The 12,424-nt window shown below is 41.0% G+C and overlaps 1 protein-coding gene across 8 annotated transcripts in view; it reads left to right on the top strand.

Moving 5' to 3' along the window:
• Positions 1–12,424, top strand: part of inpp4b (inositol polyphosphate-4-phosphatase type II B) — a 1,028,621-nt gene that overhangs the window by 68,511 nt on the left and 947,686 nt on the right. For 6 of the 8 annotated variants that reach the window (XR_006309059.1, XM_043674148.1, XM_043674147.1 and 3 more), the window contains exons 2-3: positions 5,943–6,031; positions 6,847–7,037. Coding sequence is in view for 7 of the 8 variants with exons in the window: in XM_043674148.1 (XP_043530083.1) it covers positions 6,920–7,037 (118 nt within the window). In the remaining variant the exon portion in view is untranslated. Of the gene's footprint in view, positions 1–1,231; positions 1,357–5,942; positions 6,032–6,846; positions 7,038–12,424 lie in introns of all 8 variants that reach the window. The other 2 variants (XM_043674144.1, XM_043674146.1) reach the window with 2 other exon arrangements.

The following is a 12,424-nucleotide window of genomic DNA, read 5'->3' as shown; positions in this document are numbered from 1 at the left end:
CATAAAACTTAGTCAAATCAGCTTGTTGATGCTTAGCTTTGGTTCTACCAGCACCAAAGTCAAAAAGTGTGGTGCTGGAAAGGCCCAGCAGGTGAGGCAGCATCCGAGGAGCAGGAGAATAGATGTTTCAGGCATAAGCACTTCTTCAGGAACGTTTTACTAGTGCCCTACCAGAACCAGTTGACTCCACAATAATTGTGGATTTGGGTATGGGCTGAATGTCATCAGTACTGCATTCAACTAAGCAAGGCATCATGGAAGAAAAATAGAAAATGCTGAGTGAGAAAGAGAATTACTGAGTGGTAACCACAAGGTCCAGCTGGAGCTTTAGAAGGGTAGGGTGGTACAACTTTACTAGGTGGAAGGCAAAAACTGAGTTTCTCTGTAGTTAGGTTTGCTGCTGGGTTCACTTTCGGATGGATCAGCTTGGTCGAGAATCTGTCGTACATGTTCATACACAGCTCAGCCCATTGGAATTATATTCACCAAAAATGGTAAACGCATGTTTATACACCTGGCCATATGAGATGTGTACCTTGCTCAAAGCCATCCTCCTATGAGTGCACATTTTTAAATAACTTGGCTCCTTCATAACTGAAGTGTTTCTTTGGATGCATCTCATATTAGGAGAGAAGCATGTCCAGGTTGATAAGCTTAGAGAAGGTTCAGTCATGCAATCTGGTTTATTGTTGCTAAATGCTAATCGTGTTGGGCATAAAATCTGACTGGACATAAGAGATTGCCCAAATGAGTTAACCATGCTGGTTGATGTCAGCAAATCTGACTGCATACAAGCAGAGGCTGAGCTTAAAGGGGCTCAACTCAAAAGAACGTCCTGTGTTGTGTTCTTGTCCAATGCAAGCCTTTGGTGGAAAGTTATCAGATGTGTACATTGTCCTAGATGTGATGAAAGGTCAGAGATGGAGAAGGTGAATGTACTACTGAGTGTCGAAGGTTCTCCTATGTTTTAATTATAAATCCTGGCAGATATGTGAGCGGCTGTAACATTTTGATGCCAGTCATGTTATGTTGGAAGCTGCAGTGAAGTGACAGATATTGATTGCTTATGAAGTCTCTGATGGAGATGTCTGGTACTCAAATCAGCAAAGGTTCTCTCCAGTCACAATTTTATAATTTTACCTTTCACTCTTGAGGAGCATGAAGCATTGAGTAGACAGTTACACAGAGATCAGCAGCAGATTGAAACCAGATTCTCTTCAACTGCCCCCAGATGCTGACCGGTGGAGCCAACTCTTAGGGCTGTGGTCATCAGTCAGGCTGATCTCGTCTTTCCATGTCAAGGGAAGAGAACATCCTTTTCTGAACAGTCTTCTGGAAAATGTCGAAGGAAACCTTGTAAGTGTAGTGCCACTTTTTGCCTGGTCTCTACATTTCTAAGGTGTGTGGGAGTGCTGATCAGAGGTTGTGATTAAGTTGCAGAATGTGAAGTGCTGTATGGGTGCCTTTTCAATTAAGGTGCCTGGAAATTGGAATCTGGAAGGTAGTGGTAGGAGGCAGAACTTTCATAGAATTTGCATGTTACCTGTGCATAAAAGTGTAATGAGCGAGAAGAACATAATTGTGCAGGTAAACCTGACTTGCTCATGAGCTTAAGTCACCCTTGCTTCTATACCCATCTCTATTCGTTGTCTTAAGAGAAAATTGTCCCCCGTTTCAGGTCAGTGGTTGATCACCTTTAAATGTTTACTGTCTTTCTGTCTGCACAGATTCAGTCTGACAGTTCATGTATTTCCAGCATTTAATGTTTTTAACCTCCATTTTCTAACATTAACTGCATTTGGCTTTTTGACTTAATGGCATCACGGTGCCTGAAAATCAGAGGTTTGTGAGGTTCAAGTGAAATTCTCTAGTGGCTAAAGTCTGAAATAAAGGTGGAATTTCACGGCTGTTGAGAGACAAATCATTGCAGCTCCAGGATGGTTTTACAGATTTTTGACCATCAGAAAGTCAGTACTGAAACTATTTATTGCTGCTTCCACAGTCTTCAGCTCCATTTACAACTCCTTGCAATTGTGAAATAGTGCCTAATGGCCTCTGGGTAACATCCAACCTTGCAGTTAATACATGAGTGGCAATAATCATTTGCAGAAAAGACAAAGTGAATTCCACCTGACCTTCAATGCCACCATTCTTGCTCAAACTGCCACTATCCACATCTTTGAGGTCACCATTGACTAGAAACTTAACTGAACTATTATCAGCAATATGTATACTAGAGTTGAAGAGAAGCTAGGTAGTTTCTAATTTATTATCTTGTCTCCTGACTCCACTGAGTGCCTCCACCATCAACATATCAGAAATACGCTACAATTTTCATCAGTTGAGTGAACAAATGCACTCTTTACAAAAAGATGCTTGTAAATTATGGAAGGAGTTCAAAGATGACAAGTTTGCTTGGATTATGACCTTAGCGTTTAACTTGATACCCAAACCAGCTACCACTGGTGGATTAAGATGTGTTATGTCATACTTAGATGGTATTCCTAGTTTGGCACAAACTTAACCCACCATTAAGGAGAAAACAGCAAGAAGACTGTAGGAAGGCAGTTTTCTCTCGTTAATCACCATCCATTCTGACATGTAAATACAGTCAGCATTTCATTATTGGGCCAAATAAGCTGCATTTTTTGTAAACACCATTGAGACAAGATCAGCAGCAGTTCTCCATTTGTTTCAGTTTGTTTTTGCTTGCTTCAGCTTGCTGTCATTTGTTCTTCTCTCTCTTACACCTACATTGTCACCATTTCAACCTTGAACATTCAAGATCTTTTTTGCAAGGTTTGTGAAGGTTTGTAGCTTAGGTTGAGGTTTAGGGTGTAGGTTTGCTCACTGAGCTGTAGGTTTGATATCCAGACGTTTCATTACCTGGCGAGGTAACATCATCAGTGGTGACCTCCAAGTGAAGCAAAACTGTTGTCTCCTTTCTATTTATGTTTGTCCTGGATGGGGTTCCTGGGGTTTGTGGTGATGTCATTTCCTGTTCGTTTTCTGAGGGGTTGATAGATGGTATCTAGATCTATGTGCTTGTTTATGGCATTGTGGTTGGAGTGCCAGGCCTCTAGGAATTCTCTGGCATGTCTTTGCTTAGCCTGTCCCAGAATAGATGTGTTATCCCAGTCGAAATGGTGGTTTTATTCATCCGTGTATAGGGCTACGAGGGAGAGAGGGTTGTGTCTTTTTGTGGCTGGCTGGTGTTCGTGTATCCTGGTGGCTAACTTTCTTCCTGTTTGTCCTACGTAGTGTTTGTGGTGGTTCTCCTCTGTTTTCCGAAGTTCGTCTGTGCTGCAGTGTGTGGTGACTTGTTGGAATAGTATTCCAACTGAGCCTAAAGAGGGATGGAAACAAACTGAACACACAAGAAAAGAAAGCCCTAGAAAACCTCCAAAAAAGACAAAAACATCATCCGATTACCTGCAGACAAGGGTCGGCTCACAGTCATCCTGAACAGAAGGGACTACATAGAGAAAGCCATTGCACTGCTCGCAGACACCAACACCTACCAACAGGTGGTGCTAGACCCGGCCCCACAACTAGGAAACAAAATGACATATCTCCTAAGAAAATTACACAGTTCCGGACAATTAAACAGGACGGAATTCCAGGAAATGCAACCAGACGGGACCAACACCTCACGATTCTATGGACTACCAAAAATCCATAAACCAGGAGCCCCCCTCAGACCCATAGTCTCACTACCCGGAACACCACTTACAGACTGGCCAAAGAATTACACGCAAGACTGAAATTCCTAGTAGAAGTGTCACAGCACTCCATCCACTCCACCCAGGAATTCCTAAAAATCATCAAAAACACCAAAATAGAGGAAGACGAAACAATGATCTCATTCAACGTAACAGCACTGTTCACCTCCATCAACATTGACATGGCAAAGGAAACACTTACCACACTTTTAGAAGAGACCATCACACTCACCCTAACCACCATCAATCACATTACCAACGAAAACATCATGAAACTAGTGGACCTGTGGCTCACCACCCACTTGACCTTCAACAACATTATCTATAAACAAACCAACGGCACCAACCTGGGATCTCCGCTATCAGGATTCATAGCAGAAGCAGTAATGCAAAGACTAGAACAAACAACCCTACCAACCATCAAACCAAAAATCTGGGTCCGCTATGTAGATGACACCTTCGTCATCACAAAACGAAACAAGATAAAAGAGACATTTAACATCAACAACAACACCCTCACAGGCATAAAGTTCACCAAGGCGGAAGGAACCGACAACAAACTCTCATTCCTGGACGTCACAGTCGAAAGAAAGGACAACGGAGAACTACAAACCTGCGTATACAGAAAACCGACAAACACTGACCAAAAACTTAACTACACCAGCAACCATCCCAACACGCAAACTAAGCTGTATCAGAACACTGTTCCAACGAGCCATCACACACTGCAGCACAGATGAACTTCGGAAAACAGAGGAGAATCACCTATACAAGAAGAACGGATACTCAAAAAATACAGTCCGCAGATTCCTCAGGAACAAATCGTGACAAGCAGACCTAACATAGCCAGAAACCCTAACCACCTTACCATATATCAAAGAAGTCTCCGAAATGACAGCTAGAGTACTAAGACCCCCTCGGAATCCTAGTAGCACACAAACCCACCAACACTCTCAAACAAAAACTAACAAACTTAAAAGACCCAGTACAACCCATGGACAAAACCAACGTCATCTACAAAATTCCATGCAAGGACTGCCACAAACACTACGTAGGACAAACAGGAAGAAAATTAGCCACCAGGATACATGAACATCAGCTAGCCACAAAAAGACACGACCCTTTCTCCCTTGTAGTCCTACACACGGATGAAAAAAAAACACAGTTTTGACTGGGACAACACATCTATCCTGGGACAGGCTAAGCAAGACATGCCAGAGAATTCCTAGAGGCCTGGCACTCCAACCACAACGCCATAAGCAAACACACAGATCTAGATACCATCTATCAACCCCTCGGAAAATGAACAGGAAATGACATCACCACAAACCCCAGGAACCCCATGCAGGACAAGTATATAAATAGAAAGCAACAGACAACAGCTTTGCTTCACTTGGAGGTCACCACTGATGTTACCTAGCCAGGTAATTCAAGATCTTGGAACACTCTCCTTGCCAGCACTATAGGTCAACCTTTACTATGCGGATTGCACCAGTTCAAAGAAGTACCTGAGCAGCACCAAATTTTGACTTTTGTAAGCAACTCCTGTATCCTGGTTCTGAGCAAGGATCACTCAAACTGATACGTTAACTGAGATTTCTCTCTACAGATGCTGCCAGACCTACTGAGCTTTTCCAGCAATTACTGAGTTTTGAGATGATTTGTAGCTCAGGTTGAGGTTCAGGATGCAAGGTTCGTTTTCAGACATTTCATCACCATACCAGGTAACATATTCAGTGAGCCTCTGAATGAAGCACTAGTGGTGTAACCCGCTTTCTATTTATATGTTTGAGTTTCCTCAACCTAGTCACCAGGGTATCACCTAGTATGGTGATGAAATGTCTGAAAACAAATTTTCCAGCAATTTCTGTTTTTGTCTCTGATTTACAGTCTCTGCAGCTTTTTCAGTTTTTACCCATATCCCCAAGAATGACTATGAATTGAAAACTTCAAGAATGTCCAACATCACCTTTTTTAGGTTGACTAGGGCTAGGAAACAAGTGCAGCCTTGTTGGGAGTGAAAACTAAGTGTTTTACTTTGTGAATGTGTATATTCACGCAAAGACTACTTGACCTTAGTCTATAGATCTGAGTGTCTCAAAGTATTTGTATGTACATGTACGAAGTATTGAAGTGCAATATCTTTATGAAAAAGGTGCATTTTTAAAAAGCTGGATGATATGTATAATTATAGTTTTTTCCTGATTTCAATCAATACAGGGATATATCTTCATGGATTCACTGAAGTGATGTTCCACAACGAATAGCACAACGCTAGTTTCAGTTGCGTGACTTTGGTTGGAATACAAGTAAGCAGTCAATCTAATTAGTTTTCCTACTTCCAGGCAATAGGTATAAAGATCTCTGACATTATCTTCACCAGGGAAGCTTGAAGAATGACAGTACCAAGCTTCATGAGCCTGTTTGTAACCAAAGATCTTTTTAATATTAGTCCAGATGTTGATGTTTGTGACGATGATACATGTGTATACCAGGAGCTATAATAAATATCTATTGAATCTTTCAGCACTGTTACCCATGCCTACTTGTGTTATGGGAGCTAATATAAGTTTTGGTACAAATTATAGTTTAAGTTTCAGGTACAAACAGTAGACTGAAGTTAAAAACCCATGCCACTGTGGAAGATTAGGTAACAAATCAAATTTAGAGTACTGGCTCCTGTTTTTTTTTATTATTGCGTGTTTACAAACTGGTCAAATTTGGCTTCTGCCACACCTGATTGAGTGGCCCGGGCACACAGTGCCCTAGTTTATACAAAATGTTGCTACCCGTGGAAATATTAGTCAGTGCTTTAGATGAGTTGATGGCGAGGGGGACCATGACACCAAATGAAAAGAGAAATAAGTGTCATTGGTATAACTAGTTCACAATGTTTTTTCATTATTAATCCAATGTTACTGCTCTTTTTGTTGTGAATTGCTCAGCACACAAATGTAATTGTTTTGTCAAGGTACTGTGCTTTACTATGGCAACAGTGTCTCTGTAACTCAGAATGCCACTCTGTTAGTGAAGTAAATAGATTTGAAGGAAAAGAGATGCAGGATTTGTAGTTTGAATGTTCTATTTGTAGAATAATTTGATTTATTCATTTTATTTTGTTTAGCAGCTGAGGCTGATCTCGATGTGTTGATGCTACGTTAAGTCTTCATCTTTCACTTCTTCATTGCTGTAATGAAATGAAATTCAACTCCGCTGAACTGTCCTCCTTCGCCCAGAAGCCTTCAGTCTATTTTGAAAAGGAAGGCCTATTGAAAATACATAGGAAATCCAGAACTCGGCAGAGAAAACATCAAGGTTAACTCAGAATTATTTTGTTTGTCTAAGTTTCTAAAAATGGGCCAAAACTTAATGGCAGTGGATTACACAGAAAACCTGAAATTATCTCACAGAAGACAAAGTTTGATTTTCCTTTACTTTAATATTTTTTAACAACAACAAAATTGTAAAGGTTTTTTCATTCTATTTTATTCATAATTGTTTCATGTTACAATAATATGCTTTATGTAAAATAAGGATTTGGGTTTATCATTTTGTTAAAGGTTTTAAGAGCTATATATTTTGGTCTGTGGTGTAATATATTATACACTCTGAAATATTTGCTCTTTTAAATATATTTTACATTTAACATATTACACATCTGCTTTCCCTTTTTTAATAGTTGCTGATGTATAGCTTGCTGTGCTGAGTTTGTAGGCATAGTTGTCTTCCACTTTTGATTCATAATACAAAGCAATAGTATTGTTTTGAGCTATTTGATGTGATTTACAATTTTTCACTATTTCGGGATCCTCAAAGTGTGACTGCATCCTGAAGCTTCAGGGAAGCTTTTAATATTGGTAATATATATAATCAGGTGCTAACACAATATTCAGCACTCGTCAGATTGACTTGATCATTTTGATATAATCTGCAGTCCTTCCTATTGAAGGATATTCAAGAGTTGGAGAATGTGTTCATTTGAAAGGCTGTAGATTGAACCTAGAACTTTTAGCTCTGTGTTGAACAGAAATCTCAGAAATGAACTTGTTCTCATTTTGTTTGTGGGAGTACTAAGAAGGATGACAACAGGTTGCCCAAGATGCTATCATAATATCAAGAGTCCAGAAACTGAGATTACAATTTTCATTCGTTCATGAGATCGAGGCATGGCTGGTCAGGTCAAAGATTATCACCCATTCCTAATTGCCCTTGAGAAGATGGTGATGAGCTGCCTTCTTGAACTGCTGCAATAGTTAGCATGTAGGGACATTGTAGTGCTGTGAGAAGGGAGCTTCAGGATTTTGGTGCTGCTACAGAAATAGGATATCTATATACTTTCAGGTTTGGCAGGCAAGTTTCAGATGGTGTGGTTCTCATGTCTCTGCTCCCCTTGTCCACCTAGGTGGCAGAGGCTGTGGGGTTTGAAGGCGCTGTTGAAGGAGTCTTGTTGAGTTACTGCAATGCAACCTTTATAAATGATGTTATTGTAGCATGTGGTGATGGAGAGAATGCTGAAAGTGGTAGATGCTAGTGAAGCAAGCAGCTTTGTCCTGAATGGTGTCGAGCTTGAGTGGAGCTTCTTCCATCCAGGCAAATGGTGAGTAATCAATCACATGGCTGATTCATAGCTTGAAGATGGCAGACAGACACTGGGGAGACCAGATAAATTACTCACTGCAGAATTCCTAGCCTTTGACTTGCTCTTGTAGCCACAGTGTTTATATGGATAGTCTCTGGTTTTGATCAAAAGCAATCCTGAGGAGGATGATGGTGGAGTGGGTGAGGGGAAGGAGTTTCAACTGTGGTAATGCCATTTAATGATGAGGTAACCATTCTTTCATTAGAGATGGTCATTGTCTGACACTGTGGCATGAATTACTTGCCGCTTATCATCCCAAGCTTAGATGTTGTCCAGGTCTTGCTGGGTATAGACACAGATACCTTCGGCCTCTGAGGTCTTATGAATGGCCTTGGTAAACATAGCAAACGTCCCTGCTTTCCTGATGATGGCAGGGAGGTCATTATTGAAAAAGCTGAAGATGGTTTGGCCAAGGATGCTACCCTGTGGAATTCCTGCAGTGATGTCCTAGGGTTGAGATGATGACCTCCAACAATCACGACAATTTTTGTTTGGTGCTGAGTATGACTCCAAGTAATGGAGAGTTTTCCCTGATTATCATCAACTCCAGATTTGCATGTTTCTTTGACATACTCAGTCAAATGCTGAGTTAATGTTAGGGGCAATCACGCTCACCTTATCCCTTAAGTTCAGCTATGTTGTTCCTGTTTGAATCAAGGCTGCAATGAAGTCAGGGGCTGAGTAGTCCTGGCCAAAGCCAAACTGAGTATCAGTGAGAAAGTTATTGTTGAGTAAATGCTGTTTGATAACACTGTCAAAAGCCTTTCTTTGAGACTTTGCTGATGAAGGGAGTAGACTAATAGAATAATAATTGCCGAGATTGTATTTCTCCTGGTTTTGTAGATTGAATAAAACTGGGCAATTTTCCATATGCCCCAAAAGATGCTAGAGTTGTTACTGCATTGGAACAGCTTGGCTAGGGGCCCAGCAAGTTCTGGAGCACCAGTCATTGCCAGAATGTTGTCATTCCCGTACATATCATCTTGCACTCTCTTCTTTGAACTAGGCTTGATTGATAATAGAATGGGAAATATGTCGGGTCATGCATTAATGATTGATTTCAATTATATTATTTCTGATGGTTCACAGTACCTAATGGTTGCCTAATCTTGAATTGTTAGATCTGTTTGAATTTATCCTGTTCAGCAAGGTGGTTGTGTGACACAACACGGCGAGCATCCTCTGTGTGAAGGAGAGCCCTCGTCTCCACAAGACGTGTGGTGGATGCTCCGAACTATATTGTCAGGGACAGATGCATATGTGACAAGTTGATTGTTGAGAGGTGTCCAGTAGCTTGTTCTGTCTTGGTTCCCTCATTTCCTGTCACAGTTCCAGTGTATCTACTATGATGTTTTGAGGGCATGGCTGGTTCAGTCGGTCATGTGATACCAAATTGTGATGAAATACTAGACCCAGAGTACATTACATCCTTGCCACCCTCTGTGCATCCTTCAGGTCATAGTCATAGAGATGTACAGCATGGAAACAACCTGTCCATGCTGACCAGATATCCCAACCCAATCGAGTCCCACCTGCCAGCACCCGGCCCATATCCCTCCTATTCATTTACCCTTCCAAATGCCTCTTAAATGTTGCAATTGTACCAGCCTCCACTTCATCCTTTGGCAGCTCATTCCATACATGTACCACCCTCTGCGTGAAAAAGTTGGCCCTTAGGTCTCTCTTATATCTTTCCCCTTTCACCCTAAACCTATGCCCTCCAGTTCTGACCCCAGGGAAAAGACTTTGTCTATTTATCCTATCCATGCCCCTCATAATTTTGTAAACTTCTAGAAGATCACCCCTCAGCTTTCGGTGCTCCAGGGAAAACAGCCCCAGCCTATTCAACCTCTCCCTGCAGCTCAGATCCTCCAACCCTGGCAACATCCTTGTAAATCTTTTCTGAACCCTTTCAAGTTTCACAACATCTTTCCCTAGGACCTTACCATTAAGTATATAAGTCCTGCTAAGATTTGCTTTCCCAAAATGCAGCACCTCGCATTTATCTGAATTAAACTCCATCTGCCACTTTTCAGCCCTTGGGTGGTGGATACATTCATCAGTTCTGGGAGTCATAGTTATGGTATGGGGTAATGATCAGGAGATTTCCTTGCCCACATCTGACCTGGTGCCATGAGATTTCATGGGGTCTGAAGTCAATATTGAGGACTCAAGGTCAGTTTCCACATGACTGCATACAACTGTGCTGCCACCTCTGTACTTGTCCTGATTCGGACACGATATTTGTAGGTATGATGGTGATGGAGTCTGGAACATTGTAAAGTCTAATTTCCTTGAGTGTGACTATTTCAAGCTGTTAAGTAATCTGTGGTACAGCTCTCTTAATTTTTGCTCAAACCTCAGATATTAGTAAGGAAAATGCTTTTTTTAAAAAAAAAAGTCAACAAGGCCCAGTTTCCTGGTGTGGTTTCAAGTGTCTAGGAGTCCCTCTCCCACTGCAATTCTCAGGTCATTTCCTCTGCCCTGAGGCTCTTCAACCATGTCTTGAAACAAACTCGACTCTATGCTACTTTCTCCCCACCCCCACCCTCCTCTAACTTATCTCTCCACCCTTCATCAGGAATACAGGCAGAGAGCCTGAAGGGCTTTTGCCCGAAACGTCGAATTTACTGCTCCTCGGATGCTGCCTGAACTGCTGTGCTCTTCCAGTACCACTAATCCAGAAGGTGGCCTGTCAAGTTTCAGTCCTTTTATGAGACACTGCAGTGCATGATATGCAAATGAGGCAGGAGTTTCCTGGGCCATTTCTGAGGGCAGTTAAGAGTCAACTACATTGCAGTGAATCAGGAATTGGCAGAACTTCCTTTTCCAAATTCTTCAAGTGAACATTCCAGAGGTTGAGCTTTCCTTTGCAAAAGGTGGTGTAAAGGTTGTCTTCTTCAGATGTTGTATTAATTAAATGAGCTAGATAAATGTTGTTTGAGGAAATGTATTCAGTCTGAGAATAGACCAAGATCTTCAGTCATGAAGAGTAATAGTTTTTGGGCTGTGAGGAAGATATATTTTGTGGTATAACAGAGTTAGAATGGTAAATTATGAAGTGTGAGGATAGGTAGATATTCTTGAAGTTTGCTTGAAGGTCATGGACTTTCCCTTCCGATTAGCTGGTTGATTGAATTCATGATAGGGTGGAATGAGGAGTGAATAAGGGTGATTTATTTAGCCTTTACTCAAAGTTATGCTTTCTTATTATAATTTCTCTGGTTTTGTCAAAAATTTTATTTCTGTAATTAATTCAGTACAGGACATTCTGCTATTACACGCATTTCGTTAATGCAAATTTGCTGTAACATGATTGATGAATTAGGGGCACTGTTTCTAAAGCGCAGACTTTTAAAATGTGTTGGCTGTAATGTGATTACATTGCCAACACTTTTTAAAGTGCTGTTTCTAAAGTGTAATTTTTCTGTAACACAATTGCACAAGAGTATGACATTTCAAGTACTTCATCAGATTGTTTTATGCCTTGATGAACTGGCATTTTTGTTTGACTTTAGCATTAGAAACATGAGGAGTTGTAGTGAGAAAGTAATACAGACAAAATGTTTGAATTGGGGTGACGTAAAATGACCAACAGTGGAATGAACTAGAATTTGCAGTTCTCTTGTGAGGGCAGACTGTCTATCTAAACATTTTATTTGGAGAAATTAGGATATATTATGTGGAGGATTTGGATTTCTATTGAGTTCAAAAGCAGAGGCTGTAGGTAAAAAAAAAAAAGTGAACAAACCAGAAGTTGTACTGACTGCAAGCCTGATTTTTCTCTCACTCTGTAGTCTGTTGTTTACAATGAACAGCTGACCCACAATTTATCAAGTAGCATTATTGTTGGACCTGGGACCCAGGTTTGAATCTCACCATGGCAAGTAGTGGAATTTGAATTCACTAGAAATCTGGTATTAAAGGTCTAATGATGACAATGTGTAACTATTGTTAGTCGTCAGGGGGTGGAGTGGGGGGAACCCATCTGGGTCACTAATGTCCTTTTTAGGGAAGGATACTGCCATCTTACCTGGTCTGGCCTACATGTGACTCCAGACCC

This window comes from Chiloscyllium plagiosum, chromosome 32, assembly GCF_004010195.1.
Source record: "Chiloscyllium plagiosum isolate BGI_BamShark_2017 chromosome 32, ASM401019v2, whole genome shotgun sequence".
Lineage (NCBI taxonomy): Eukaryota > Metazoa > Chordata > Chondrichthyes > Orectolobiformes > Hemiscylliidae > Chiloscyllium > Chiloscyllium plagiosum.
Note: the sequence above shows the minus strand (reverse complement) of the source record. Positions and strands in the feature narration are given on the sequence as shown.